General features: G+C 42.4%; 1 protein-coding gene across 1 annotated transcript in view; it reads left to right on the top strand.

The window, feature by feature from the left end:
- cracr2aa (calcium release activated channel regulator 2Aa) overlaps positions 1-14,667 on the top strand; it is a 124,483-nt gene that overhangs the window by 65,882 nt on the left and 43,934 nt on the right. Inside the window, exons 12-13 of the mRNA XM_059978606.1 lie at positions 11,750-11,882; positions 13,860-13,941. Coding sequence (XP_059834589.1) covers positions 11,750-11,882; positions 13,860-13,941 — 215 coding nt within the window. The remainder of the gene's footprint in view (positions 1-11,749; positions 11,883-13,859; positions 13,942-14,667) is intronic.

Below are 14,667 nucleotides of genomic sequence, written 5' to 3'. Positions count from 1 at the left end.
CCTTGACTTAACCTTCCTGAAATCCACAGTCAATGCCTTGGTCTTACTGATGTTGAGTGCAAGGTAGTTGCTGCAATACCACTCAAAATAGTTGCTGACTATCTCAATCCTGTGCGCCTCCTCATCACCATCTGAAATTCTGCTAACAGTAGATGTGTCATTGGAATATTTATAGATGACATTTGAGTTGTGCTTAGCCACACATTGATGGGTATAGAGAGAGTAAAGCAGAGGGCTAAGCACGTATCCTTGAAGTGTGCCAGTGAGGAGGAGATGTTATTTCCGATCTGCACAGATTGTGGTCTCACAATGAGGAAGTCAAGGATCCAAGTTGCAGAGGGAGATATAGAGGCTCATATTTTGAAGCGTAGAGTCATAGAAAGGTACAGCACAAAACAGGGCCTTCAGTCCATCTAATCTGTGCTGAACCATTTAACCTGCCTACTCCCATCGACCTGCACCAGGACCAGAGTCTTCCATACCCCTGCCATCCACGTACTTATCCAAACTTCTCTAAAATGTTGATATCAAGCTTGCATGCACCACATGATGGCAGCTCATTCCAAACTCTCACTATCCTCTGAGTGAAAAAGTTTCCCATTATGTTCCCCTTAGACTTGCTGTGAGAAAAAGCCTGCTTACATTTACCCTATCTATACCCCTCATCATTTTTATGCCTCTACTAAATCTCCCCTCAATCTTCTATATTCTAGGAAATAAAGTTCTAACCTATTCAATCTTTCCTTGTATCTCAGATCTTTCAATCCCAGCAGCATGCTTTGTAATATTGGATGTTGGATTGTAAAAAGGTGTAAAGGAGCCCCTTAATGAATACTTTGTGTCAGTATGTGGATAGTGTGGAAGATTATTGTAGGTTGCAACAGGCCATCAGCATCTAGGAGGGAGATTGAAAATCTGGCTGAATGGTGCCATAACAACAATGTCAGAAGACCAAGGAGCTGATTATTGACTTAAGGAGACAGAAACCAGAGATCCATGAGCCAGTCCTCATTGGAGGATCAGAGGTGGAGGGGGTCAGTAACTTTAACTTCCCAGGTGTTATTATTTTGGAAGAACTGTCCTGGGCCCAGCACACAAGTGCAATTAAGACAAAAACAGAGCAATGCCTCTGCTTCCATAGGAGTTTGTAAAGATTCAACATGACATCTAAAATTTTGATAAACTTCTGTAGATGTATAGTGAAGAGTATATTGACTGACTGCATCAGAGCTGGAATGGATATACCAGTCCCCTTGATTGAAAACTCCTACAAAAAGTAGTGAATCATGGGTGAAGCCCTCTCCACCACTTTCTCTTTGTTGCCATCAGGAAGAAGGTACAAGACCCTCGGAACATACACCACCAGGTTCAGGAACAGTTATTACCCCTCAACAATCAAATTCTTGAACGAAAGGGAATAACTTGCACTTGCCCCATCATTGAAATGTTCCCATAACCAATGGACTCACTTTCGAAGACCCTTCATCTCATGTTCTCAATATTTATTGTTTGTTTATTTCTTTTCTTAAAATCTATTTATCTATCTATCTGTCTGTTTGTTTGTTTGTTTGTCTGTTTGTTTATTTATTTATCTATTTATTTATTTATTTATTTATCATTCTATTTATTTATTTATTATTTTTTTTTAGTGTTTGAACTGTTTGTTGTCTTTTGCACCCTGGTTGAACACTCAAGTTGGTGCGGTCTTTCTATGAATCTATAATGGTTATTATTCTATAGATTTATTGAGTAATTCCACAAGAGAATGAATCTCAGGGTGCAATTTAGTGATATATATATACTTTGATAATAAATTTACTTTGAACTTTGTCATTGACTGAATGCAGAGCTGGGCTGAGATGTGACAGATGGGGTTCAACCTGGAAAAGTATGAAGTAATTTGCTTTGGAAGGTTGAATACAGGGTTAATGGCAGGATTCTTGGCTGTGTGGAAGAACAGGGAGATCTTGTTTTCCACGTCCATAGATCCATCAAAGGTGCCGCACAAGTTAACATAGTTGTTAAGACCTCTGTCTGTTGGCCTTCATTAGTTGTGGGACTGAGTTTCAGAGCTGTGAGTTAATGGTGCTATTCTATAAACCCTAGTTAGACCATACCTGGAATATCATGTTCAATTCTGGTTGCCTCATTATTGGAAGGATGTGGAAACTCTAGAGATCCAGAGGAAATTTACCAGGTTGCTGCCTAGAATTTTGAGGGGTGTAGATGGGGTGTTTTTCAGATGTGTCTTTTTCTAGGGTTGGGGAATCAACAACTAGAGGGCATAGATTTAAGGAGAGAGGGGTAAGATTTAATTGGAACTTGGGAGGCACCTTTATTTACACAGAGTGTGGTGTATGTGGAATGAGCTGCCACAGGAAGTGGTTGAGGCAGTTGCATAACCACTTTTGAAAGACAATTAGACAGGGTTACAGAGTAATGGGCCAGATGTTGACAGATGGAACTAGAGGGTGTGCCTTATGAGGATAGGTCGAATGAGCCAGGGCTTTTCTTTTTGGAGCGTAGGGGGATGAGGTGAAATGCTAGAGGTCTATAAGATAATAAGAGGCATAGATCAAGTGGATTACCAGAGACTTTTTCCAAGGATAGAAATCGATAATACAAAGGGGCATAATTTAAGGTGATTGGAGGAAAGTATAAGGGGGAATGTCAGAGGTAACTTCCTTATGGAGGATGTAGTGGGTGTATGGACTGCCCTGCCAGGGGAGGTGATGGAGGAAGATACATTGGAAACATTTAAGAGACTCTTAGATGGGCACATTGATGACAGAAAATAGAGGGTAATGTTGGAGGGAAGGGTTAGATTGATCTAGAATAGGTTAAGTGGTCGGCACATCATGGGCCAAAGGCCCAGTATTACTCTATAATGTTTTATGCTCTCTGTTATGGGAAGAAAGCAAGAGAATGGGCTTGAGAGGGAAAATAAATCAGTCATGATCGAGTGGCCTAATTGTGCTCCTGTGTCTTAAGGGACAATCTGAAGAAAGGAAAGATACTGTAGAATGCAGTTAGTTTCTTTCAGTGGCAAAGGCTCGTTTTATTTATTTCTATCCTCCCTGACAGCAGCAATCCAAATTCTTCCAGCATTGTGGGAGTCAAGGTCTTTCAGCTTGGGATTATATAAATTAATAAATCTCTCATGCGGTAATTTTCCCCTATTGACAATAAACTATTCACTCAGATAATTGAAGAATGCCTAAATTATTAATTTGGTTTCTCTCTTTATGAATGCTGATCTGTTGAGTGTTTCCTGCATTTGTAGCTTTTTCCTTTTTGATATTTGATTTCTCTTCATTGTTGGTTAATCTTTCATTCTCTTCATCAAAGCCTTTAGCTTTGATGAAACTCCACGTAAAATTGTCCATAAACTTCTCTGATCTAGTGGTGTTCTGCAGGGGTCAGTGTTGGGACTGCTTCTTTTTATGCTGTATATCAATGACTTAGATGATGGACAGAGATGTGGCTCTATTGGTATAAGATGAAATTCAGACATCAGACATGCAAAGGGACGTATGAGTCCTCGACCAAGACTCCCAGAAGGCTAATTCACAGGTTGAGTTTGTGGTAAAGAAGGCAGATGCAATGTTGGCATTTATTTTGAATAGAATATAAAAATAAGGAGATAATTCTGAGACTTTATAAAACACTAGTCAGACCACACTTAGAGTATTGTCAACAGTGTTTGGTCCCTTATCTCAGAAAGGATGTCTTGTCATTGGAGAGAGTCCAGAGGAGGTTCATGAGGATGATTCTGGGAATGAAGGGGTTAACATTTGAGGAGCATTTGGCAGTTTTGTGCCCATATTCACTGGAATTTAGAAGAATGTGTGGGGCTCTTATTGAAACCTACCGAATGTTGAAAGGACTAGATAAGATGGGATATGAAGAGGGTATTTCCTCTAGTGGGGGTATCCAGAACTGGAAGGCACAGCCTCAAAATTGAGGGGTGACCTTTTGGAACAGAAGTAAGGAGGATTTTTTTTTTGCCGAAGAGTGGTGAACCTGTGGAAAGCTTTGCCACAGACTGCAGTTGAGGCCAAGTCTGTGAGTATATTTACAGCAGAAGTTGATAGATTCCTGATTGGTCAGGGCATTAAGGGATATGGTAAGAGGGCAGGTTATGGGTTTGAGTAGGATCTGGGATCAGCCATGATGAAATGGTGCAGTGTACTCATTGGATGGAATGGCTTAATTCTTACAGTCTTATGATGGAATACATGGCTTTGTTGCCAAGGTTGTAAATGATGCAAAGATTGGTAGAGGGGCAGGTAGTGTAGAGGAAACAGGAAGATAGCAGAAGGACTTAGATTAGGAAAATAGACAATAGACAATAGGTGCAGAAGTAGACCATTCGGCCCCTCGAGTCTGCACCACCCTTCTGAGATCATGGCTGATCATTCACTATCAATACCCAGTCCCTGCCTTGTCCCCATATCCCTTGATTCCCCTATCCATCAGATATCTATCTAGCTCCTTCTTGAAAGCATCCAGAGAATTGGCCTCCACCGTCTTCCGAGGCAGTGCATTCCACACCTCCACAACTCTCTGGGAGAAGAAGCTCTTCCTCAACTCTGTTTTAAATAACTGACCTCTTATTCTCAATCCATGGCCTCTGGTACTGGACTCTCCCAACAGCTGGAACATATTTCCTGCCTCAATCCTATCAAATCCTTTAATTATCTTAAACGTTTCAATCAGATCCCCTCTCAATCTCCTCAATTCCAGCGTGTACAAGCCCAATCTCTCCAATCTCTCTGCGTAAGACAGCCCTGCCATCCCAGGAATCAACCTAGTGAATTTACGCTGCACTTCCTCAATTGCCAGAATGTCCTTCCTTAAACCTGGAGACCAAAACTGTACACAATATTCCAGGTGTGGTCTCACCAGGGCCCCGTACAAATGCAAAAGGACATCCTTGCTCTTGTATTCAATTCCCCTTGTAACAAAGGCCAACGTTCCATTTGTCCTCTTCACTGCCTGTTGCACTTGCTCATTCACCTTCATTGACTGGTGAACTAGGACTCCTAGGTCTCTTTGCATTTCTCCCTTACCTAACTCTACACCGTTCAGACAATACTCTGCCCTCTTGTTCCTGCTTCCAAAGTGGATAACTTCACATTTATTCACATTGAATGACATCTGCCAAGTATCTGCCCACTCACCCAGCCTATCCAAGTCTCCCTGTATTCTCCTAACGTCCTCTTCGCATGTCACACTGCCACCCAGTTTAGTATCGTCAGCAAACTTGCTGATATAGTTTTCAATGCCCTCATCTAAATCATTGACATAAATCGTAAAGAGCTGTGGTCCCAATACAGAGCCCTGTGGTACCCCACTAGTCACCTCCAGCCAGTCCGAGAAACACCCATTCACTGCTACCCTTTGCTTTCTATCTGCCAACCAGTTTTCTATCCATGTTGAAACCCTGCCCCCAATGCCATGAGCTCTGATTTTACTCACCAATCTCCTATGTGGCACCTTATCGAATGCCTTCTGAAAATCTAGGTATACAACATCCACTGGCTTACCCTCGTCTAACATCCTTGTTATACCTTCAAAAAACTCCAACAGATTAGTCAAGCATGATTTGCCCTTGGTAAATCCATGCTGGCTCGGCCTAATCCTATTTCTGCCATCTAGATGTGCCACTATTTCGTCCTTAATAATGGACTCAAGCATCTTCCCCACGACAGACGTTAGGCTAACAGGGCGATAGTTCTCCGTTTTCTCCTTCCCTCCCTTCTTGAAAAGTGGGATAACATAAGCCACTCTCCAATCTTCAGGAACTGATCCTGAATCTAAGGAACATTGGAAAATGATTACCAATGCATCCGCAATTTCCTGAGCCACCTCTTTTAGAACCCTCGGATGCAGACCATCTGGACCCGGGGATTTATTAGCCTTCAGTCCTACCAGTCTACTCATCACAGTTTCTTTCCTAATGTCAATCTGTCTCAATTCCTCTGATATCTTATGACCCTGGCCCATCCATACATCTGGGAGATTGCTTGTGTCCTCCCTGGTGAAGACAGATCTAAAGTATGCATTAAATTCTGTTGCCATTTCCCTGCTTCCCATAACAATTTCTCCCAATTCATTCTTCAAGGGGCCAACATTGTTCTTAACTATCTTCTTTCTCTTCACATAGCTAAAAAAGCTTTTGCTATCCCCTTTTATATTCCTGGCTAGACTGAGCTCATACCTGATTTTTTCTCTCCGTATTGCTTTTTTAGTTAAGATCTGCTGTTCCTTAAAACTTTCCCAATCATCTGTATTCCCACTCATCTTAGCCCTGTCATACTTCTTTTTCTTTAATGCTATACAATCTCTGACTTCCTTTGTCAACCACTGTGGCCCCTTCCCCCTCTTTGAATCCTTCCTTCTCATTGGAATGAACTGCTTTTGCATCTTTTGTATTATGCCCAAGAACATCTGCCACTGCTGATCCACTGTCTTTCCTGCCAGGGCATCCGCCCATTTAACTTTGGCCAGCTCTTCCCTCATGGCTCCGTAGTCTCCTTTATTTAATTGCAACACTGACACCTCTGATCTGCCCTTATCCCTCTCAAATTGTAGTTAAAAACTTATCATGTTATGATCACTACTTCCTAATGGCTCCTTTACTTCAAGATCACTTATCAATTCCTGTTCATTACACATCACCAAGTCCAAAATAGCCTCGTTCTTGGTTGGCTCAAGCACAAGCTGTTCCAAAAATACATCCCTTAGACACTCCACAAACTCCCTATCCTGGGGTCCAGCACCTACCTGATTCTCCCAGTTCACCTGCATGTTGAAATCTCCCATAACGACTACATTACCTTTAGCACATGCCAATGTTAACTCCCTAATCAACTTGTACCCAATATCCGCGCTACTGTTTGGGGGCCTGTACACAACACCCATTAGGGTCTTTTTACCCTTACTGTTCCTCAGCTCAATCCACACAGACTCTACTTCCCCTGTTCTCAAGTCACCTCTTGCTAAGGACTGAATCTCATTCCTCACCAACAGGGCCACCCCACCCCCTCTTCCCATATTTCTGTCTCTACGATAGCACGTATACCCTGATACACTCAATTCCCAGGCCTGATCCCCTTGCAGCCATGTCTCCGTTATCCCAACAATATCGTATTTCCACATTTTCATCTGAGCTTCAAGCACATCTGTCTTATTTCTGACACTACGCGCATTCAAGTATAGAATTCTTAGCCCATTCCTCCTCTCTTTGCTTAAAACACTGTCTACTGTACCTAACCCAGCTCTTTGAACTTCCATCGGGCTAATTGCACCCTGAATTTTGATGACCTTCTCAAGATCACCCAAACCTTCTACACATTTAACCCCATGCTCCTTCTGACCAACCCTCTGGATCTGGATCCCTGCCCCCTGCACATCTAGTTTAAACCCCCCCGAGCAGCACTGGCAAACACTCCTGCAAGAATGTTAGTACCCCTCCGGTTCAGATGTAGACCGTCCCTTCGAAACAGATCCCAATGTCCCTGGAACAAAGACCAATTATCCAAAAACCTGAACCCTTCCTTCCTGCACCATGCTCTCAGCCTCGTATTAATGTGCATAATCATTCTATTCTTCGCCTCACTCGCACGTGGCACAGGTAGCAATCCCGAGATTGTCACCCTGGAGGTCCTGCCTTTCAGCTTCACTCCTAACTCCCTGAACTCTCTAAGCAGGAACCCCTCACTCACTTTACCTACATCGTTGGTCCCTACATGGACCACTACATCTGGGTTCATGCCCTCATTCTCAAGAATAGCCTGCACCTGATCTGAGATGTCCCGGACCCTGGCACCAGGGAGGCAATCTGAGACTCCCGATCTGCCCCACAAAATCTCCTATCTGCCCCCCGAACCATAGAATCCCCTAAAACTATCGCTCTCTTCTCTTCCCTCCTCCCCTTTCTAGTTGAGGGTTCAACCTCTGTGCCAGAGGTAGGACCACTACAACTCATTCCTGGTAGGTCATCCCCATCAACAGTATCCAGTACGGTATACTTATTGTTAATGGGAATGGCTGCAGGGGTGCTCTGCTCTCTCTGCCTGCTCCCCCTGCCTCTCTGGACCGTCACCCATCTGCCTACTTCTTGGTTTTTTGGTGTGACTACCTCCTGATAACTCCTATCTATCTCTGCCTCTGCCTCCCGAATGATCCGTAGTTCATCCAGCTCCAGCTCCAACTCCCTAACTCGGGCTGATAGGAGCTGCAGCTGGACGCACCTCTTGCAGGTGTGGTCATCAGGGACAACTGTGTTGACCCTGACTTCCCACATACTGCATACGGAGCACACCACTGCTCTGACTGTCTCCCCCATACCTGAACTGAATTAATAGAATAAGTCCAAAAAGCACCTAACGACCTTACCTTCTTCCCCTCAGTGAGCAATCACACAGCCTTACCGAAGTCCCCTTACGCCGAAGCCCACTTAGCCAAAGCCCAGGACTCTGCTTCCATGGACTCCGCCTTAGCCAAAGCCCAGGACTCTGCTTCCATGGACTCCGCTGCCCGCTCTGACAAGAAGTCCTGCCTTTTAAAGTGCGTGCTCGACGCTGACGTCACTCGCGCCTGCGCAGTTCCCCCTCCTCCACAGGTATTGACCAGGTAGGCTTAAATCCTACCTACACCAATGGAAAATGGGGAAGAAAGTAGCAAATGAAATGCAGTGTTGGAAAATGCATGGTCATGCACTTTGGTAGAAGAAATAAATGTGCAGAATATTTTCTAAACGGGGAGAAAATCCAAAATTCTGAGATGTAAAGGGACTTGGGAGTCCTTGTGTAGAACATGCTAAAGGTTAACTTGCAGGTTGAGTCAGTGGTGAGGAAGGCAAATGTAATGTTAGCATTCATTTCAAGAGGTCTAGAATACAAGAGCAGGGATGTGATGCTGAAGCTTTATAAGGCACTGGTGAGACCTCACCTTGAGTATTGTGAACAGTTTTGTCCTCTTTATCTAAGAAAAGGTGTGTTTGCATTGGAGAGGGTTCAGAGGAGATTCACAAGGATGGTTCTGTGAATGAAAGAATGAAAGGATTATCATATGAGGAACTTTTGGTGGCTCTGGGTCTGTACTCACTAGAACTTAGAAGAGTCAGAGGGACTCTCATTTGGATAACTAAGAAGATAAAAGAAGGCATCAAACTAAAAACTCATGTACAAAGTCACCAAGAGTTTTGGGAAACTTGAAGATTGAGAAGACTTTAAAAAGCAACAAAGAACCACAAAGCGAGCAATAAAGAAAGGGAAGATAAAGTATGAAAGTGAACAAGCACAAAATTAAAAAATGGATAGTAAAAGTTTTTATAATTATATAAAGTGGATAAGGGTGGCTAAAGTGAATATAGGTCCCTTGGAGGACGAGAAGAGGGAATGGATATTGGGTAATGAGTAAAAGGCAGAGGCTTTGAATGACTATTTGTGTCAGTCTTCATGGTGGAGGACATGTCTAATATGACAAAGAATGATGTTATATATGCAATGGGAAGTGAGAATAGCTATCACTAAAGAGGTAGTGCTGAGCAAACTTGTGGGCCTGAAGATAGATAAGTTCCCTGGTCCTAATGGAATGCATCCCAGGGTACTGAAAGAAATTGCAGAAGTTATAGAGGCATTGGTGATAATTTGCCAACATACTCTGGACAGGTTCCGACTGAATGAAAGATGGCGAATGTCACGCCACTGTTCAAAAAAGGATATAGGCAAAAGGCAGGTAACTATAGGCCAGTTAGTTTCACAGCTGTAGTTGGGAAAATGATTGAGGCTATTTTGAAAGAAGAGGCAAGGCAACTGGAAAGAAATGGATCCATCAGGCAGGTGCAGCATGAATCCGGTTTGACAAACTTACTGGAGTTCTTTGAGGATATAACAAATGCAGGGGATAGAGGGGAATAGATGAATGTTATCCCCGAAGGCATTCAATAAGGTACTGCATAAAAGACTTACCCATAAGATAAGGATGCACAGAGTTCGGGGTGATGTATTAGCATGGATAGAGGATTGGTTAACTAATAGAAAGCAGAGAGTTGGGATACGTGGGTGTTACTCTGGAAAGCAGTGTGTTGCAGGGGTAGGTCTTGAGCACGCAACTGTTCATGATATAGATTAATGATCTGGAAGAGGGACCCAAGTGTTGTGTATCTAAGTTTGCTGATGATACTAAATTGAGTGGAAAAGCAAATTGTGCAGAAGATACAGAGGGTCTGCAAATAAATATAGAAAGGTTAAGTAAGTAGGCAAGAGTCTAGCAGATGGAGTAAGATTATATTGGTAAATGCAAGGAAAAATGAAAGAGCAGACTGTTGTTTAAATAGTAAAAAATTGCAGCATACTGCTGTGTAGAGGGACTTGTGAGTGCTTGTGCATGGATTACAAAAGGTTGATTTGCAGGTACAGCAGACTATCAAGAAGGCAAATGGGATATAGGACTTACTGCTAGTGGGGTTGAATTTAAGAGTAGGGAGATTATAGAAACATAGAAAACCTACAGCACAAATCAGGCCTTTCGACCCACAAAGTTGTGCCGAGCATGTCCCTACCTCAGAAAATACTAGGCTTACCTATAGCCCTCTATTTTTCTAAGCTGCAACTGTACAGGATACTGGGGAGGCCACAGCTGGAGTACTGCATGCAGTTTTGGTCTCCTTACTTGAGAAAGGATATACTGATTTTGGAAGTGGTGAAGAGGTGGTTCACCAGGTTGATTCCAGAGATAGGGGGATTAGGCTATGAGGAAAGATTGAATCGCTTGGGATTGTACTTGTTGAAATTCAAAAGAGTGAGAAGAGCTCTTGTAGAAACATAAAATTATGAGAGGGATAGAAAGATAGAGGCTGGAAAGTTGTTTCCACTGATAGGTGAGATTAGAACTAGGAGACATAGCCTCAAGATTCAGGGGAGTAGATTTAGAATGGAGATGAAGTGGAATTGCTTTTCCCAGAGAGTGGTGAATCTGTGGAATTCTCTGCCCAATGAAGCAGTCAAGGCTACCTCAGTAAATATATTTAATACTAGGTTGGATAGATTTTTGCATAGTAGGGGAATTAAGGGTTATGGGGAATAGGCAGATAGGTGGAGATGAGTCCATGGTCAGATCAGCCATGATCTTATTGAATGGCGGAGCAGGCTCAATGGGCCAGATGGCCTACTTCTGCTCCTATTTCTTATGTTCTTAAACCTTTTGAATGTTGAAAGGCCTAGACAGAATAGATGTGGAAAGGACTTTTTCCATGTCGAGGGAGTCTATGATGAGAGGGCATAAGCTGAGGACAGAGGGGAGTCAATTCAAACAGAGATGCAGAGAAATTTCTTTAGCCAGAGGATGGTGAATTTGTGGAATTTGTTGCCATGTGCAGCTGTGGAGGCCAGGTCATTGAGTGTATTTAAGATAGGTTCTTGATTGGCCACAGCATCAGAGGTTATGGGGAAAAGGCTGGAGAGTGGGGCTGAAGAGGGGAAAAAAGAAATCAGACTCAATGGGCCAAATGGTCTAATTCTACTCCTATGTCTTATGGTCTAATGGTATTATCAAGTGAGATAACCTCTATTTCTCAGCCTAGCAAATCTACATTTTCTGAAACATTTTTGCTCTTTCCTAATGGGGACATGAAACTACAATCACTCTTGACCCTGCCAGACCACTTTTGTGTAACACACCTACTTAGTAATACTTCATTTATCAAAGCCATTTAACTAAACAACAGATATTTTTGCAGGACAGAGAAATATTCTCCAACCCCGACCGTTTATTCAAAATAATTTTGGTTGGTAATTCCAGTGTGGGGAAAAGCTCTGTGTTGAGAAGATTTTGTGATGATGGTTTTTATCCTGGAATCTGTGCAACTGTTGGTACGTGAGCTGACATCAACTTTCATCACCCTGTCTTCACCTGATATGCATTCAGTTTTCTGTAACTATATATATGAACCTTCTATTAGATTTTCCCCTCTGATAATTGTAATTTATCACCCAAATGTATTACTTAATTACTTAGTTCATCAACCCTACTGGAGCATGGGCCATGGACAGCAGCTTGCCAGAGTCCTCTGTTCTGGACCAGTCTTTCAACTTGTCTCCAAGTGTACCTATCTTCTTGGCATATCCTTCTTCTCCCAGGGATGAAATATTTGGAGCTACTGTTTACTTTTCTGTAGCACTAGGTTCTTATGGGATGGGGTTGCTAGCCCCGTACCCAAAACTCCTCCTTTTGCAACCAGGCTTGGCAGAGTTAACTCATAGGCATGAGCATCCGACTTTTCCAGTTTCAGGTGTCTCACACACACTCCCTGTCCACCTCATTTTCTTCTCCATTTGTTTCTCCCTCCAACCTCTCCTCCACCTAGCCCCATCTGCCCATCATCTCCTCCCCATCCAGCTTCTCTAGCACAATCCTCCCTCCAACTTTGCATGTTTCTTCTCAGTCCTGATGCCCAAAACATTGAACTGTCCCTTCTTCTACAGATGCTGATTGATCCAACATTCTGTTCATCACCCTACCTTGTTCAATGGTAGCACCTTGTTGAATATACATACTGTCAGAATAAAAGGCAGAGCTAACAGATTAGGGAACCTTGATTTTCAGGAGATTGAGGCAGTGGTTAAGAAGGAGGTGCACAGCAGATATATGCAACAAAAAACAAATGAGATATCTGAGTAATATAAGAAATGCAAGAGAACATTTAAGAAGGAAATCAGGAGGCATGAGGAGAATTCTAAGGGCTTCTACAGATAGATTAAGAGCAAATCGCAAGAGACAAAATTTGTCCACTAGAAGATCAGAGTGGTCATCTATGCATGAAGCTGAAAAAGATGGGAGAGATCTTAAATGGATTTTTTGCATCTGTATTTACTCAAAAGACAGATTTTGCATCATTACTCGGAAGTCTATAGATGTGAGGCAAAATAGCAGTGAGATCATGGACCCTACACAGATTACAGAGGAGGAGGTGTTTATTGTCTTGAGGCAAATTAGAGTGGAAAAATCCCCAGGGCCTGACATGGTGTTCCCTTGGACCCTGTGAAAGGCTAGTGCAGAAATTGCAGGGGCCCTGTCAGAGATATTTAATATGTCCTTAATGACACGTGAGGTACTGGTGGATAGCTAACGTTGTTTCATTTTTTAAGAAGGGCCCTAAGAATAAACCTGGATACTATTGGCTGGTGAGCCTGATGTCAGGAGTGGAGAAGTCATTGGAAAGTATTCTAAGGGACCAGATATGTAAGTATTTGTATAGACAGGGACTGATTAGGAATGGTCATCGTGGTTTTGTGCACAGTAGGTACAACCAATCTAATAGAGTTTTTAAAGGAAGTTACCTGGAAAGCTGATGAAGAAAGACAGTAGTTGTATTCAACATGGACCTTTCAAGACTTTAGTTCTTCTCTATCCATCCTGATTATTACATTCCAAATACGCTAATAAATTTGTAAAAAAAGATGCAATTTTTCTGTTAAATGATCAATCTCTACTCTTTATATTATGAGTTTCTAAATGATCTGCTACAAGTACCTTCAGGTTTCCAACCTCTTCCCAGTGATAAATCAACCAACTAGTTTATTGTTTTTTGCATTTATTCTTCCTCCTTTCCAGTTTTCCAATCCACTTAGACCATTCTAGAATTCTGGCAATGTTAACAGAGCCACAGGCACTGCAATCACTAGCTCTGCAACTACTTTTTTAAGGTCCAGCCAACCTTTGTTCCCATTATTTTGTCCAGTACTTGCTCTCATTTACTTGTCAGTGATAATTATTCTGTGGGATGTAGACTGAAGTGGCATTTCTATATTTAATAACTGCTTCCTTATATAAGTAACTTTTGCTTCCAGGTATCGATTACTGTGTGAGGACGGTGAACGTTGATGATAGTCTGCTGGCTCTCCAATTGTGGGACACTGCCGGGCAGGAACGGTGGGTCATTCTGGCCACTTTCTAAAGGAGGATTAACTGGTTAGAATGTTCATCTGGTGAGAGTGTCCTTGATAATGTTATTAATACCTGGAATGGTGACCGTTTGTGGGATGGCAAGGCTTATTCCCCAGAGAATGTAGTCTGTCAAAGCCCCTAAGTGAAAGATAAGCTCACATCGTAGACTTGACATCAAGTGCTGTGTGCCTGGACCACAGGTGGGGCAGGGAGACAGATAAGCTTCATGCAGCACCAATGTAGCATCACTGAGATTAGAGAAGCATTTTTGAAATTTAAAATTCAAATAAATTTAATCAAACTATATATACAAGACTTATTTTCTTGTGGGAAATCATTTTCAATAAAAGAAACACAATAGAATCAATGAAAGTCTGCACCCAACAGGACGGACAAACAAGCTGTGCAAATGCAAAAACAAAACAAACAAATAAATAGATAAATAGATAAGCAAGCAAGATATAAATGTAGAGAATATGAGATGAAAAGTCCTTGAAAGTTAGCATATAGGTCGTGGGAACAGTTTAGTGATGGGTGAGTGAAGTTGAGTGAAGTTATCCTCTCTGGTTCAAGAGAGGTTATAGCTGAGGGGTTATAGCTGTTCCTAAAACTGATTATGTGAGTCCTGAGGCTCCTGTACCTTCTTCCTGATGGTAGCAGTGAGAAGAGAGCATGGCCCGGATGGTAGGGTCTCTAAGTGGATACTTCTTT

Source organism: Hypanus sabinus, chromosome 8 (assembly GCF_030144855.1).
Source record: "Hypanus sabinus isolate sHypSab1 chromosome 8, sHypSab1.hap1, whole genome shotgun sequence".
Taxonomy (NCBI): Eukaryota; Metazoa; Chordata; class Chondrichthyes; order Myliobatiformes; family Dasyatidae; genus Hypanus; species Hypanus sabinus.
This window is presented reverse-complemented; position numbering and strand designations above follow the sequence as displayed.